Below are 14,793 nucleotides of genomic sequence, written 5' to 3'. Positions count from 1 at the left end.
TGACTCCTACTGATAAATGTAAATAATAAGAGAAAGCTGTCTTGTTTTCTCAAGTTTACAGGCAGTTGTCACCTTGAGGTGGCAAAGCTTTTTTCCCTAAGATTAATCTGCACAGGAAAAAAATATTAATTGGATAAGTCATTATCTCAAGAGCTCTCTTCCGTAGAAAACCACAATACCTGACCTTACAGTCTTTGTCAATTGTGATATATACTTTTTGTGATCATAAACGTGTCTTGTAATTATTTTGATATTGTATTGAAAAGTCTGTATTTTACAGTTTTTAATCTTTATTCCTATCTATGTATTTTTATTTCTGTGAAGCACTTTGGATTGCGATGTGTATGAATTCATTCATTTTCTGAACTCGCTTTATCCTCACTAGGGTAACAGGGGTCACTGGAGCCTATCCCAGTTAATTATGGACGAAGGTGGGGTACACTCTGGGCATGTCGCCTGCTCATTGCAGGGCTGACATATAGAGACGAATAATCACTCTCACATTCACACCTATGGGAAATTTAGATTAACCAATTAACCTATCAGTGGATGTCTTTGGATGGTGGGAGGAAGCCAAAGTACCCGGAGAGAACCCACGCAGACAATGGGAGAACATACAAACTCCACACAGAAAGGTCCCACTCCGCATGTGTATGAATTGTGTTATACAAATAAACTTGCCTTGCCTAATTTAATGGGTGTTGTGCTTTACCTCCTCCATTAAGTCCAGGTCTGATCCAGGGAGTACACCAACATCTGGACCCATCTGGATTTGCAAGGAGCTCAGCTGTCTCACTAAGCCCTTCTCAGCAGGATTTTCTGGGTAAGGGTTGGCCACATGCATCCCAGGTTTCAGGGACATCAACACAGGACCTAACAGAGATGTGAAACAAAGAGGAGTTGATGTATTGATGTGGTTATGGTGGTTTCAATCCACTGTCATTTATTACTGACCTCTGTTGACCCCTGACAGCCACTCCTCAGCCGTTAAGGCTGCCTGATTTCCTGCCGTCATTGGGTACAAATCCTCCTGAAAAATACCCAGCTGGAAAAGACACACCACTTTTTTTAAGTCCTAAAGTTCATGCAGGGAAATATTGAAATATATGGGAAATGTTCCAACCTCTTTTCGTGGCACAATTATGGACAGTGGCTCCACCATGTCTTTGATGGTGATGAGGCGATAAAATCTGAAAACCTCACAGGCATTCACATCCAAACCACGCTTTGGCATCACCCCTGAGGAGAGGTCAGAGGTCAAAAAGAAAATGGTTGCTAGTGCATATGGACCACGCAAAAAGGAGTCATTCCAGTGTTTATCATGATATTATGATTTAATAAAATCTAGTTGTGTGAACTTGTCAGCAGTTTTTGGATATGCTCCATTACTGTTTAACTGCTGGGAACTACTGTAGAAAAGCTTGGGCTAAGCTTTTTCTTTTTAATATAGCTTTGTATGGTCAAAATACAGCCTGAAAATTTAATCTGTATATACTGATTAAAAATATGTTTCTAAAGTTATAATTAGCTAAATTCTTACATGAGTGAGGCTAAAATAAGCTTTTAAGTTGTTGTCACTAATGACGTCTTTTGACCTAAATATCAGTATATCTCGCTCAGGTGGTCACCAACACGGTGCCCGTGGGCACCAGGTCGCCCACAGGGACCACGTGAGTTGCCCGCAGGCCTGTTCTAAAAATAGAACTAGTCCAGGTGTCTCCAACACGTTGCTTGTGATCTACCGGTGGCCTAGCCAAGAGTCAATAATATAAGAACACAAAGTTGATTCGTCATTTGGTTAAACAAGTCTAAATCTCCACCCAATCAAAATTTCAAGTGTCCTGCCCCCCTCCCGAGATGAAATGGTCAACTAGCTGTCAATCAAACTTCAGCGCTGGTTTGCTCTCTGTCACTGGAGAGGGGCAGGAGGAGCAGGATGAACCAGATGCCAGACAGGTAGTGGGTTTAGCCCCACAACGATGTGGGCTGAGTATAGTCAAGGAGTTATTTTCACCAACAATGAGACACGGGCTTCTGTTTGACAAATGTGAAAGACAAGTGTGTGTGTCTGATCTCTGGCGCGAGCCTGGCAGTCGGTAAAAGATGCAACGTGGAGTGGAATTTCACCAAAGTTCACAGCAACTTTTCTGGAGATTTTCCGGTGGGAATCAGCCTCCGTAAAGAGAAGGTAAAAGAGCTGAAAACTAAACTCCAAAAACAACAGCCCATGTTCACGAAACTGACCGAGGCTAGCGTTCCAACCAAGGCATTATTAAAGTGGTTCACACCCTGGACAAGCACAAACATATGTGCGCATGTGCTCAGAAAGCTGGAGTCGGACCTTAACAGGTGCCTCTGAGTTTTACTCTGGTGTGATGACTTTGTAGAAGTGACAGGGGGATGGTGGATTTATGTGCACAAAGTTCTGTTTTTAATTGATATGTTTTGACAGCATATTTGAATTTAGAAAAGGTCAAATCCTTCAGAAATACAACAGCACACGCTGGTGAAGTTTGATGGTGTGAGTCACAACATTCCTTTTCACAATTACGAAGTATAAAAAATGCACATACAGGTGTGTATTATTTGTTTTTAATAATTCTATAAAAAATATGCAGGATTGTTCCATTTCATAATTTTTTGACATAGTATTAAAATATTTAGGAATACAGCATGCAAATGCTTGCATTTGTTTTTGTTTTTTTTACTTTTGATTTTCTTAATAAAAGTAAAATAATATTTTCACATTAACACTTTTTAAGTATTGTAAATGTTAAAACAAAGAAATAAAAATAAATAAAAGAATAAATAAAGAACACAATGTTACAAACGTATTATAAAAAATGTGTATGTATGAAAATTAGCTATGTAAATAAATGTTGCTAAATTAGAGTAGCCCTCCAGCAACTTCATTTTATAAAAGTAGCTCACAGAAGAGAAAAGGTTGGTGACCCCTGATCTAGCTTAAGCTATTTTTTTTTCCTCTTTATTCATATATTTTTTTTTTAGAAAAAGAGTAATAAGTCCGCCTAGAAAAAGCTTGATTTTTCTCCAAAATACATGGCTAGCAAGCTATATTTCAAACCCACCAACACCCTGAGACAGGTTCTGGTCCATCCCAAGGACAAAATACCTAGGGAGAAGCAAAGCAACATGGTCTATGCAGTGCAGTTCAGTGCAGTATGGACTTGTATGGACTTAGGAGAAACCAAACAATCCCTCCATAACCGCATGACTCCACACAGGAGATCCTCCACCACAGGCCAAGACTCTGCCTTCATCTTCACTTGGAAGAAAAAGGACACTCCTTCGAGGACAGCAATGTCAGAATGTTGGCCAGAGAAGACAAATAGTTTGAGAGAGGAGTCAAAGACACCATTTTTGTGAAAGTGGAGAATCCTTCCCTGAACAGAGGTGTTCAACAGTGTTCAATTAACAATCTTCCACACTTGGACTCACCTGAAACCACCATCCCCCTCCCCCAAAGGATTTGGATAGTGACCCACCCCTCTGGTCAACGACCCTGAAACTGACACACAATACCCACTAATGACCCTACCCCCAGTGTACCCCCTTATGACCATCCATCCATCCATCCATCCATCCAGCCATCCATCCATCCATCCATTCTCTTCCGCTTTATCCGGGGCTGGGTCGTGGGGGTTACAGTCTGAGCAGGGATGCCCAGACGTCCCTCTCCCCAGATACCTCTTCCAGCTCTTCCGGGGGGACCCCAAGGCGTTCCCAGGCCAGCCAAGAGACATAGTCTCTCCAGCATGTCCTAGGTTTTCCCCGAGGTCTCCTCCCGGTGGGACATGCCCGGAACACCTCCCCAGGGAGGTGTCCAGGAGGCATCCAGATCAGACGCCCGAGCCACCTTAGCTGGCACCTCTCGATGTGGAGGAGCAGTGGCTCTACTCCGAGCTCCTCCCTGGTGACTGAGCTCCTCACCCTATCTCTAAGGGTGCACCCAGCCACCCTACGGAGGAAGCTCATTTCTACCACTTGTATCAGGGATCTTGTCCTTTCAGTCATAACCCAAAGCTCATGACCATATTTGAGAGTAGGAATGTAGATTGACCAGTAAATCGAGATCTTCACCTTTTGGCTCAGTTCCTTCTTCACCACGACAGACTGATACAATGACCGCATCACTGCAGATGCTGCACCGATCTGTCTGTCAATCTCACGCTCCATCCTTCCCTCACTCATGAGCAAGACCCCAAGATACTTAAACTCCTCCACTTGGGGAAAAGACTCCCCACTGACCCGGAGAAGGCAAACCACCTTTTTCCAGTCGAGAACCATGGCCTTGGATTTGGAGGTGCTGATCCTCATCCCACTTGCTTCACACTTGGCTGCAAACCACCCCAGTGCACGCTGAAGGTCCAGGTTCAATAGGCCAACAGGACAACATCATCCACAAAATTTAGAGACGAAATCCTGCGGTCCCCAAACCGGACCCCCTCTGTCCCCTGGCTGCGCCTAGAAATTCTGTCCATTATGAACAGAACCAGTGACAAAGGGCAGCTCTGCCGGAGTCCAACATGCACCTGGAACAGGTCTGATTTACTGCTGACAATGCAAACCAGGCTCCTGCTTCGGTCATACAAGAACCGGACTGCCCTCAGCAGAGGGCCCCGGACCCCATACTCCCGACGCACCCTCCACAGGATACCACGAGGGACACGTTCGAACACCTTCTCCAAATCCACAAAATACATGTGGACCGGTTGGGCGAACTCCCATGAACCCTCGAGCACCCGATGGAGGGTATAGAGCTGGTCCAGTGTTCCATGACCAGGATGAAAACCGCATTGTTCCTCCTGGATCCGAGGTTCGACTATTGGTTGGATCCTCCTCTCCAGTACCCTGGAATAGACTTTCCCCGGGATGCTGAGGAGTGTGATCCCCCTATGGTTGGAGCACACCCTCTGGTCCCCCTTCTTAAAAAGGGGGACCACCACCCCGGTCTGCCAATCCAGAGGTACTGTCCCTGACTGCCACGTGATGTTACAGAGACGTGTCAACCAAGACAGTCCCTGCACATCCAGAGACTTAAGGTACTCAGGGCGAATCTCATCCACCCCCGGAGCCCTGCCACCAAGGAGCTTGCCAACCACCTCGGTGACTTCAGCTCTGCTCAGCCTCTGCTTCCTCCATGGAAGACGTGGCAGAGGGATTGAGGAGATCCTCGAAGTATTCCTTCCACCGTCCGACAACATCCTCAGTCGAGGTCATCAACTCCCCACTTCCACTGTAAACAGTATTGGTGGGGAGCTGCTTTACCCTCCTGAGGCACCGAACGGTTTGCCAGAATTTCCTCGAGGCCGACCGATAGTCCTCCTCCATGGCCTCCCCAAACTCCACCCAGACCCGAGTTTTTGCCTCCACAACCACTCGGGCTGCAGCACGCCTGGCCTTCCGGTGCCCATCAGCTGCCTCGGGAGTCCCACGAGCCAACAAGGTTCGGTAAGACTCCTTCTTCAGCTTGACGGCATCCCATACTTCTGGGGTCCACCACCGGGTTTGGGGATTGCTGCTACAGTAGGCACTGGAGACCCTGCGGCCACAGCTCCAAGCAGCTGTTTTGACAATGGAGGTGGAGAACATGGTCCACTCGGACTCAATGTCCCTAACCTCCCCCAGGATCTTGGAGAAGCTCTCCCGGAGGTGGGAGTTGAAGACCGTGCTGACATCGGGCTCTGCCAGACGTTCCCAACAGACCCTCACAACACGTTTGGGCCTGCCGAGTCGGTCTGGCTTCCTCCTTTGCCAGCGGATCGAAGTCACCACCAGGTGGTGATCGGTTGACAGCTCTGCCCCTCTCTTCACCCGAGTGTCCCAAACACGCTGCCAGAAGTCTTGATGAAACGACAACAAAGTTGATCATCGACCTCCGGCCTAGGGTGTCCTGGTGCCATGTGCACTTATGGACATCCTTGTGTTTGAACATGGTGTTCTTTATGGACAAACTGTGACTAGCACAGAAGTCCAATATCAAAACACCACTCAGGTTCAGATCGGGGAGGCCGTTCTTCCCCATCACCCCCTCCAGGTCTCACTGTCAATGCCCACGTAAACATTGAAGTTACCCAGGAGAACAATGGAATCCCCAGTCGGAGTACCATCCAGCACCCCTCCCAGGGACTCCAAGAAGGCCAGGTACTCTGCACTGCTGTTCAGCCCGTAGGCTGAAACAACAGTGAGGCACCTGTCCCCAACCCAAAGGCGCAGGGACACGACCCTCTTGGTTCACCGGGGTGAACTCCAACACATGATGGCTGAGCTGAGGGGCTATGAGCAAGCCCACTCCAGCCTGCCGCCTCTCACCACGGGCAATGCCAGAGAAGTGGGGAGTCCAGCCCCTCTCGAAGGGTTGGGTTCCAGAGCCCAAGCTATTTTTTTTTTTAACCTTTATTTAACCAGGAAAACCTCATTGAGATTAAAAATCTCTTTTCCAAGAGTGTCCTGGCCAAGACGGGCAGCAGTACATTAGTTACACACACAAACTTTCATACATAAAACAAAAACAAGTTTTCAATACATAAAAACACATAGTCAAGTCAAACCTTCCAAAGTCACCTTTGCAAAAAGTGCTCATGAGATGAAGACAAAGTGCGTCAGGCAAAACATCTGCAGCCAGATGTCTCCCTCTCTAAGTCGTTCAACATCCTCTTAAAGGTGTCCAACGAAACCAGATCCTTAAGTTTCAGGTCTTTTTGTAGTTCATTCCAGGTGAATGGGGCCGCATACCTAAAGGCCTTTTTTCCCTGTTCAGTTCTAACTTTAGGAACAGACAAAAAGAAAAGATCCTGAGAACGAAGATTATAAGTGTCTGTGGTGCTCCGACTGATGTAGGTCAAAAGGTAGGATGGGAGCAGACTTAGACTAGCCTTAAAAATTAAAATATGCCAGTGACTAAGTCTGCAAGCCGACAAAGAAGACCATCCTACACCAGCATAAAGCAAACAATGATGAGTGATGAGATTTAAAATTGGTGATGAACCTCAAAGCTCCATGATACACAGTGTCCAATGACTGTAGGCTATGGGAGGAGGCATGCATATACAAGACATCACCATAGTCCAACACAGACAGAAATGTAGCTGAAACCAGTCTCCTCCTTGATTCAAAAGACAGACATGATTTTATTTGAAAGAAGAAGCCAAGTTTTAGTTTTAGTTTTTTAACAAGCTGCTGAACATGAGCAGAAAAAGACAGAGAGCTGTCAATTAAAATGCCTCAATATTTATAAGTCTATCTGAGTTCCCTGAGTAGTGATCAGTGATGGTAGGTTTGACAGTTTGGATCTTGAATTTGAGAACATCATGACTTTTGTTTTATCTGCATTTAAAACCAGACTTAAGTCATGAAAATTTTGTTGGATAATGTTAAAAGTAAGTTGTAACTGGGTAAGGGCTTGGAAAGGTGTGGAAGCAGAAGTGTACATGACTGTATCATCAGCATAAAAAGGAAATTTTGCGTTTGATATATTCTGATTCTGATTGATGCTATGTGTGGAGGTGAGCCCAACTATATCTAGATGGTATCTCTCAACCTCCCTTACAAGCTCCAGCTCTTTCCCCCCCAGTGAAGTGACATTCCAAGTCCCAAGAGCCAGACTCTGTGTCTGAGTTGTCGAGCCCCCTGCCATTGATTGTCACCCAATCCACAATGCACCCGGCCCCTACGGTTCCCTCAGCAGGTGGTGGGTCCACTGGAGGATGGACCCACGTCGCTCGTTCGGGCTGTGCTTGGCCGGGCCCTATGGGCAAAGGCCTGGCCACCAAGCACTTGCTTTCAAGTCTCAACCACAGGCCTGGCTGCGCCATGCCGAGCGATGTCACGGTCCTTGATTGTATTTTTCTCATAGGGGCTTTTGAACTGCTCTTAGTCTGGCCCATCACCCAGGACCTGTTTGCCATGAGAGACCCTACCAGGGGCATGAAGCCCCCGACAACATAGCTCCTGGGATCATTCGGGCACTCAAACTCCCCCACCATGGTAAGGTGGCAGTTCAAGGGGGAGTCCCCCTTTTGACCCTAACACTTAAATTGGGATGAACACCCACACAGACCACTCCCTCTGCAATTTTATAAATCCAGTATCTCCCACCAGTTATAAAACTGAAAAAGTCTCTTGGATGAGAGAAAAAACATTTTCAAAAGAGCTAAACCAGTCATGCTAGCTAGCATTAGCTCAATTTTTTTTTTTTTTTTTTGCTAAAATATTGGTATAGTCAGCAAAGGATGGGCTCCTTACAAAATAAGCCTTTTTGCTTGTATTTTGAAGATTATTTATTTCATAATTTCATAATGTGTAGAAGATAACAACAAAAATCACCTCTAACATGTAATGCTAGGTGGACAGCAACACACACCACATAACAGACTCAAAACACATAGGTTTCAAAGCTAATATACAAAGGACACACTCTCTTTTTCATGTTATTTTTGTCTTGTTCCATATTGTATATTTTATTTTTGTCTGTTGCTATAATGATCTTCTATGACTGAGGCCTCTCTTCTACATTGCCTTATTAGCTTTTTTGTTTTTTTCCAGAGGCACTTTGCTTCAATTTGCATCAGAAAAATTAATTCACACATTATATTATTAGATAATTTGCTGTGACATTTAGCGACCTACTAAAAAGATTCTGCAACACTATTTAGGTCCCAACCATAAGTTTGGGAGAGGGAGATTCATTTAAATGTAAATTGAACATTACAGTCTTTTTGTAAAATACTGTGGTGTAGCTGGCTTATGAAGTAGTATGTAATTTTGTGAGTGTGAATATTGGCACACTTACACAGGCTACAATGGCTTTTCAGTGTACAGCTTTAAAGTTGGACAATTTAAACCTAATAAATATTACTGGAGGCCAAAGTATCTTTACTTTGATAGGATGTATTTATATTTCTTAAATTATGATGCTAAATGTTATGTTAGTCAATTTTATTTTAAGAGAAATTAGTCTGTAATAAAAAGAAATATTTGTACTTAGGCCATTCACAATGATACATTCTCTCCATATTTTCAATGTGTATGTTGGCATGGCCACATGTAGGCCTGTAACAGATGTTCTTTTGTTTTTTGTTTTTTTATTTTAATCTCACCAAGTCCTTTTTGTGGCAGCTGTGACCTGAACTCAGTCAGAAAGCTGATGTAAGGTTTCTCAGCGCTCACCTCGTAGTACCTGATGTTCCCGTCTCCCTACAGCACACAAACACACCATAACCTTCAGGAATGTTCCACACCCTTATTGATAATTCTGAGATTATTAATGGGGTTTCTCACCTTTCCAGCCAGGTAGAGCATGTGTGTGTCTGGGTCATAGAATGGGAAGAGGACTCCTGCAGACCCGTCCAGATCTTCTTCATACAGAGGTTCAGATAAGTTGTCCTGCACACACACATTTAAGAGCAAACAAATGAATGAATTCTCCTCTGCATTTATTGGATGCATGCATGAAATTTTGCTTTGTTTTTTACTTCAAAAAGCAAAGGATATTTCCCCAAATGTTTTAAAGCCTTACTAATAGTGGCTGTGCAGCTTGTTTCATGTCAAACCATATAACATGGCTTCAAATTAACCAGTATGTATCAGTGTCTGTTTTTTTTTTTTTCCAGACTTTCTGTTGGTCTTTAAAAATCCGTCCTGAGTCAAGTAATCTGTTTAACACTGAAACATCTGGAGAACAGAAATGCACTGGCCTGGAACTGAACATTCCCCTGCAAAACTGGATTCTGGACTTCTTGACAAACAGGCCTCAATTTGCACAGGGAGGAAACAACAGATTCGATACAATTACACTTAATACAGGGTCTCCACAGGGGTGTATTCTCAGGCTCCTACTCTATATTCTGATGACTCAAAGTTTAAGACAAATCACATCATCAAGTAGGTGGATGACACAACAGTGGTGGATCTCATCCACAACAGTGAGGAGAGGCACTACAGGGAGGAGGTGAAACTGTTTGAGGACTGGTGCAGAAATAGCAACCTGATCTTGAATGTTGATAAAACAAGAGCTGGTAAACAATTTCAGGAAAATACAGCTTGTACACATATCCATTTACATCCAGGACTCTGCTGTGCAGATTGTATCACACACCAAATTCCTGGGGCACATATCTAACAATTTCACTTGGTCTCTGCATACCTCCTCCACTGTAAAAAAGGCTCACCAGGGCCCACCTCAGCCCACTGATATCCTCAACACCTTCTACAGAAGGCCTTAGAGAGTGTGCTTGCCACTGTGGTATTAGAACAGCAATGCCTTTGATAAAAAGGCACTAAGAAGAGTAGTGAGGATGGCCAAAAAGGTTATTGGGGTCACACTGCCCCTCCTTGGAGCCCAGGGAAAACAATGCTTCCTGTCTAAAGCATTGAGGATCACCAAGGACCCCACCCATCCCTGTCATGAACTATTCTCTCTTTTGCCCTCAGGAAGCAGATACAGAAGTCTTAAATGCAAAACAGTGAGATTCAGGGACAGTTTTTACCCCCTGCTGTCAGACTATTAAACACAGTCAAATGTCAGAGATGAACATATGGAGAGATCTCAATGACACTGTGCAATTTTGATTTACTTAGGCTATATTCAGCGCAATACTTGTGAATGCTGGATTAGTAGTATTTTTTAATACTTTTTTCCACAGATTTTATTATGTGCATTATTTATTTATGGATTTTTATATATTTTAATAATGACTACTTATTTCTGCCTTCAAGTGTTTCATCTGTGTGTTTTAGAGACCAATGCATCGTCCTTTCATTTTTTACATTACATCTATGATGACAATGTTTAAATGACAAATAAAGAATCTGAATCTAAATTATTTTCCCTGATTCTGACACAGCTAAAAACCTTCAGCTGTTAGAAGGACTAGATGTCTGCATTTATATAGGATTTGAATTGACGGATTTAATAAAGTAAAATGTAAAAGAATGGGCTTGAAAACTCCTAACTCTTTAATTTTAGATGAAAACTTGCAGAAAACCCTGCTTCAGCAGAATGCTTGATGGATTAAATCAACTCCTCATCCACTTTTTGTTTAACTATCAAAGTCTTAGAAAATCTCCAGGTATATTAGATTAGATTAGATTAGATTGGATTGAACTTTATTGATCCTTTGGGCAGAGCCCTCAGGAAATTGAGGTTCCAGTAGCAGCATAATATACACACAAGAAATACCACAAGAAAATAGCAAAACACTAACTCTAAAAAAGAAAAACAGTATTAAAACTAGAAGCACTCGGAGAGCGCAGACCTCCGCCAAGGCTGATCAGTGCCCCCCCCCGTGGGCCCCCCCACCCCAAGGAGGTTATGTTTTTGCCAGGGTTTGTTTGTTTGTTTGTTTGTCTGTCTGTCTGTCTGTCCGTTAGTGTGCAACATAACTCAAAAAGTTATGGACAGATTTTGATGAAATTTTCAGGGTTTGTTGGAAATGGGCCCCCCCGTGGGCCCGCCCACCCCCGATCACCACCAAAATTTAATCATTTCTTCCTTATCCCATTTCCAACAAACCCTGAAAATTTCATCAAAATCTGTCCATAACTGTTTGAGTTATGTTGCACACTAACAGACAGACAGACAGACAGACAAACAAACAAACAAACCCTGGCAAAAACATAACCTCCTTGGCGGAGGTAAAAAAAAAAAAAAAACAACAGGCAATTGCACATTATAAAGTAGTAGTAGAAATATAATAATAACAACAACAACAACAATAATAATAAAATAGCTAATTATATTGTGTGTGCGTGTGTGTATTTATTTATTTATTTAGTCTACTGGAACAAGACACTCATGGAGCAGGGCAGAGAACATGGTACTGATTGAGTGTTACTACGGTAGCGATCACAGTGAGAGAGGGTACATGCAGAGGATGTGTGAGAAATGGTTGCTTCTAAATCCCACATCCTCACTGAGTGGGAAACAGCTCTTAGGTCAGTGTTCGAATATCCGTAATAAGAAGTTGCTATCACAGCTAGAGATTGATGAGGTACAGCGTTGTACCTCATCCACAGTACAAAGATGCTACGGCAAGTGGGAGCCAGGATGACAGGTCAGCTTGGGGGTGGTTTTCAACATCACTTCATGGGGTATCATATAACAATTTTGTATCTGTCCTAGAACTCTATGCTGCAATGTTTGTGTGTTTGTGTGAGGAAAAAAAAACCAAAAGAAGTCTGTGAATACAGAGTAAGAGAGAGAAAAAAGGTGGGAGTGTGTGTCTAAAACATGATTTGGGGTGTGTCTGAGAACAGAGGAGAGCAGAGGAGCCTGAGTGAAAGTGATTTTGTGTGTGTGTGTGTGTGTGTGTGTGTGTGTGTACACTCGTTTGAGTGAGTGTGTGTGTGTGTCTGAGCATGACTAAGAAAGGAAGGTAAATATACTCAGTATTGAAATATACTAAATTTATTTGTTTTGTTGAAATTCTAAATTGGATGTAAACAAAATATGAGTTCTAGATTACAGTAGAAGCCTAAAGAGGTTGATGTTATTGCTGTTTTTAAGAAGTTTGTGATAAACTGTACATAAGCGTTTGTAGTAGGCGTCTTGTGACTTGTGCTTTTGCTGTGTGGGTAAAACGTTAGCGTGTAACTTGTAGCTGGTAAAGTGAACTGGGTGTTGCCTCGCTGTGTTCTAAGTCTAGTCTGTGTTAAGCAAGTGAACTCAACTGGGAGGTGTCTGGTTGTGATCTGAGCTCGGACAGGAACTGTGCTGGAGGCTGTCTGAAGAGGCGGAGTGGTATGTGTGTAAGTGGTGACGTAGAAAAGGGGAAAAACTGCAAGAGGAAACTGAAGGAGATTCATAGCTGAGCTACACCAAGAAGGTAAATTGGATGTATAAGAAACTAGAATCTTAGGAAGTAGATTAAGAGAAAAAGGAAAAAACAGGAAAAAGGAGGGAAAAATAACAGAGGAACATAAGGTAGATTTTAATTGGGGTTTGATGAATTTTATGTATTTCACATTTTGTTAAGTGAATATGCACAGATAAAATGAAATTCAGTAAAACAATTGAAAACATTTAAATTCTGTTGCAAATGTTTAAAAGGCCTAAAAAGTTGTATTAGTAACACTGCGTAAGAGTTGTTTAAGATTTTGTAGCAGTTAACCACACAACATGCTTGAAGCTAAGCAAAGCTTAACAACAAAATATGTGCTAGCACAAAAATTGAATTGGATGCTTTTCTTTTGATGCTATTGAGCTTGGGCTATCACACGGAACCTGACAGAATTGCCAATCTAACACCTCACAAGATGCTAACTTGCAGAAATGCACCAATACCACATGTGAGAGGCTTCTAATTAAGTGGGAAATGGAGGTTTATCTACTTGCAGGAAAAAGCAAGAGACGCGGAGAACGAATTGAAGAGTGAGTCGAATTGTGCCAGGTGACGAGGTCTACATCAAAGTTTTCCACTGGAAGTGGTTTGAACCGCAGAGAGAGATATGATGTCTAAGCCATGCCCACTGTGGTCCAGATGGAGGAAGCAACGTGGGACATCAGAGTCAGAGTGAAAAAACAAACCGCCAGCCATTCATCTGATGGCAGTTGTGCTGGAGATGCTGGTGATGGTCTACATAGTGACCTGGCAGACTGCCAACCTACAAGGAAGGAAGCTAAGAAAGAAAACATCATCCACAAGGACCAAAAGACCTGAAAGAGATAAGTATGATGCAACAACACATCATAGATATATGCATACCAATATACCAATAGATCAGTCTTATCTTAGCCTTATACTTTGGTCCCATAGATATCGAATAATTATCCAGGAGGTGACATTCTACTAAATACCCATCCTACTTATTGGTATCCACGGTTCCTATTCCTTTATAGTTATCTGAATTTTGTTGAATAAAAAATCTAGGGTGGATAAACTCCATCTATTATAATCAGCGTCAGTTTAATAATTACACTAACAAAGCATTTGGTGTGTTTTTAAAACAAGTAAACATGACCAGTCAAGTAGTTTGGAAACTACAATAGGTTTTAATTGGATATTCAACTGAATACTTATAACTTTAGTGATAGTTTCCAAGTCTGTTGCATCATATCCATGCTGGGAAAGGTATATTCAACAGGTAACGAAGAAGGCGATACCACGGGAGGCTGAAGTCAGCTGGTACAGAAGGAATAGGATTGGAAGAGTCGACTTTTGTCTCATCATTGTCTGCATCTGTACCAGAACCTCCCTAACTGCACTTTGAACTTACTGCTACTATGGCCACATGAGGATCTGCATGGACCATGGAGTTGGACTGATAGACTGAACACTCATATTTCACAGCTACAGTTATATTTACACTATGCACCAGCCCATATATACTTCTAACATACAGTCAATCTACCTATGTTAGGACGTGCACCAACGCGGGAGCTGCAAGTGACGTGATGGCCTGTGTCACCAATGAGGAATATATACAACAACCTCTGTACTAACTAATTAAGGAACTCATATGAGTGTTTGCAGTGATTACTTAAGTCAAATATTGTGTATATAAATGAATATATAAATGTCACATCTACATCTGTATAATTCCATTTCTCTAGTCTACATACTCAATCGTTGATATTTGGTTTACATTTGCTTGTGTTTAATCAGTTCATCATTTTGTCTGAAGTGGGTTATTTGCCCATGGGGTTAGAGTTATGAAAATTGGCTTTGTTACAGACCAGAGATGGTAGCCGCTCATCAAGGGTCATAGGGGTTTTTTCCCTGTCATGCCATGTCAGGGTTTTCACCTCTATCTGTACTGGCCTCTCAATACTTC

General features: G+C 42.8%; 1 protein-coding gene across 1 annotated transcript in view; it reads right to left on the bottom strand.

Annotated features, from left to right (window-relative positions):
- Positions 1–396: 396 nt before the first annotated feature.
- The window catches only part of LOC115438950 (coronin-2A-like), a 47,350-nt gene continuing 32,953 nt past the window's right edge, over positions 397–14,793 (bottom strand). Inside the window, exons 7-12 of the mRNA XM_030162842.1 lie at positions 9,301–9,405; positions 9,120–9,216; positions 1,124–1,239; positions 955–1,045; positions 713–873; positions 397–471 (exon numbers count right to left, since the gene is read on the bottom strand). Of these exons, the coding sequence (XP_030018702.1) occupies positions 397–471; positions 713–873; positions 955–1,045; positions 1,124–1,239; positions 9,120–9,216; positions 9,301–9,405 (645 nt within the window). The remainder of the gene's footprint in view (positions 472–712; positions 874–954; positions 1,046–1,123; positions 1,240–9,119; positions 9,217–9,300; positions 9,406–14,793) is intronic.

The sequence above is a fragment of the Sphaeramia orbicularis genome, chromosome 18 (assembly GCF_902148855.1).
Source record: "Sphaeramia orbicularis chromosome 18, fSphaOr1.1, whole genome shotgun sequence".
In the NCBI taxonomy this organism is placed as follows: domain Eukaryota; kingdom Metazoa; phylum Chordata; class Actinopteri; order Kurtiformes; family Apogonidae; genus Sphaeramia; species Sphaeramia orbicularis.
The sequence above is the reverse complement of the archived record's forward strand: the minus strand, read 5'-3'. Positions and strand labels throughout refer to the sequence as shown.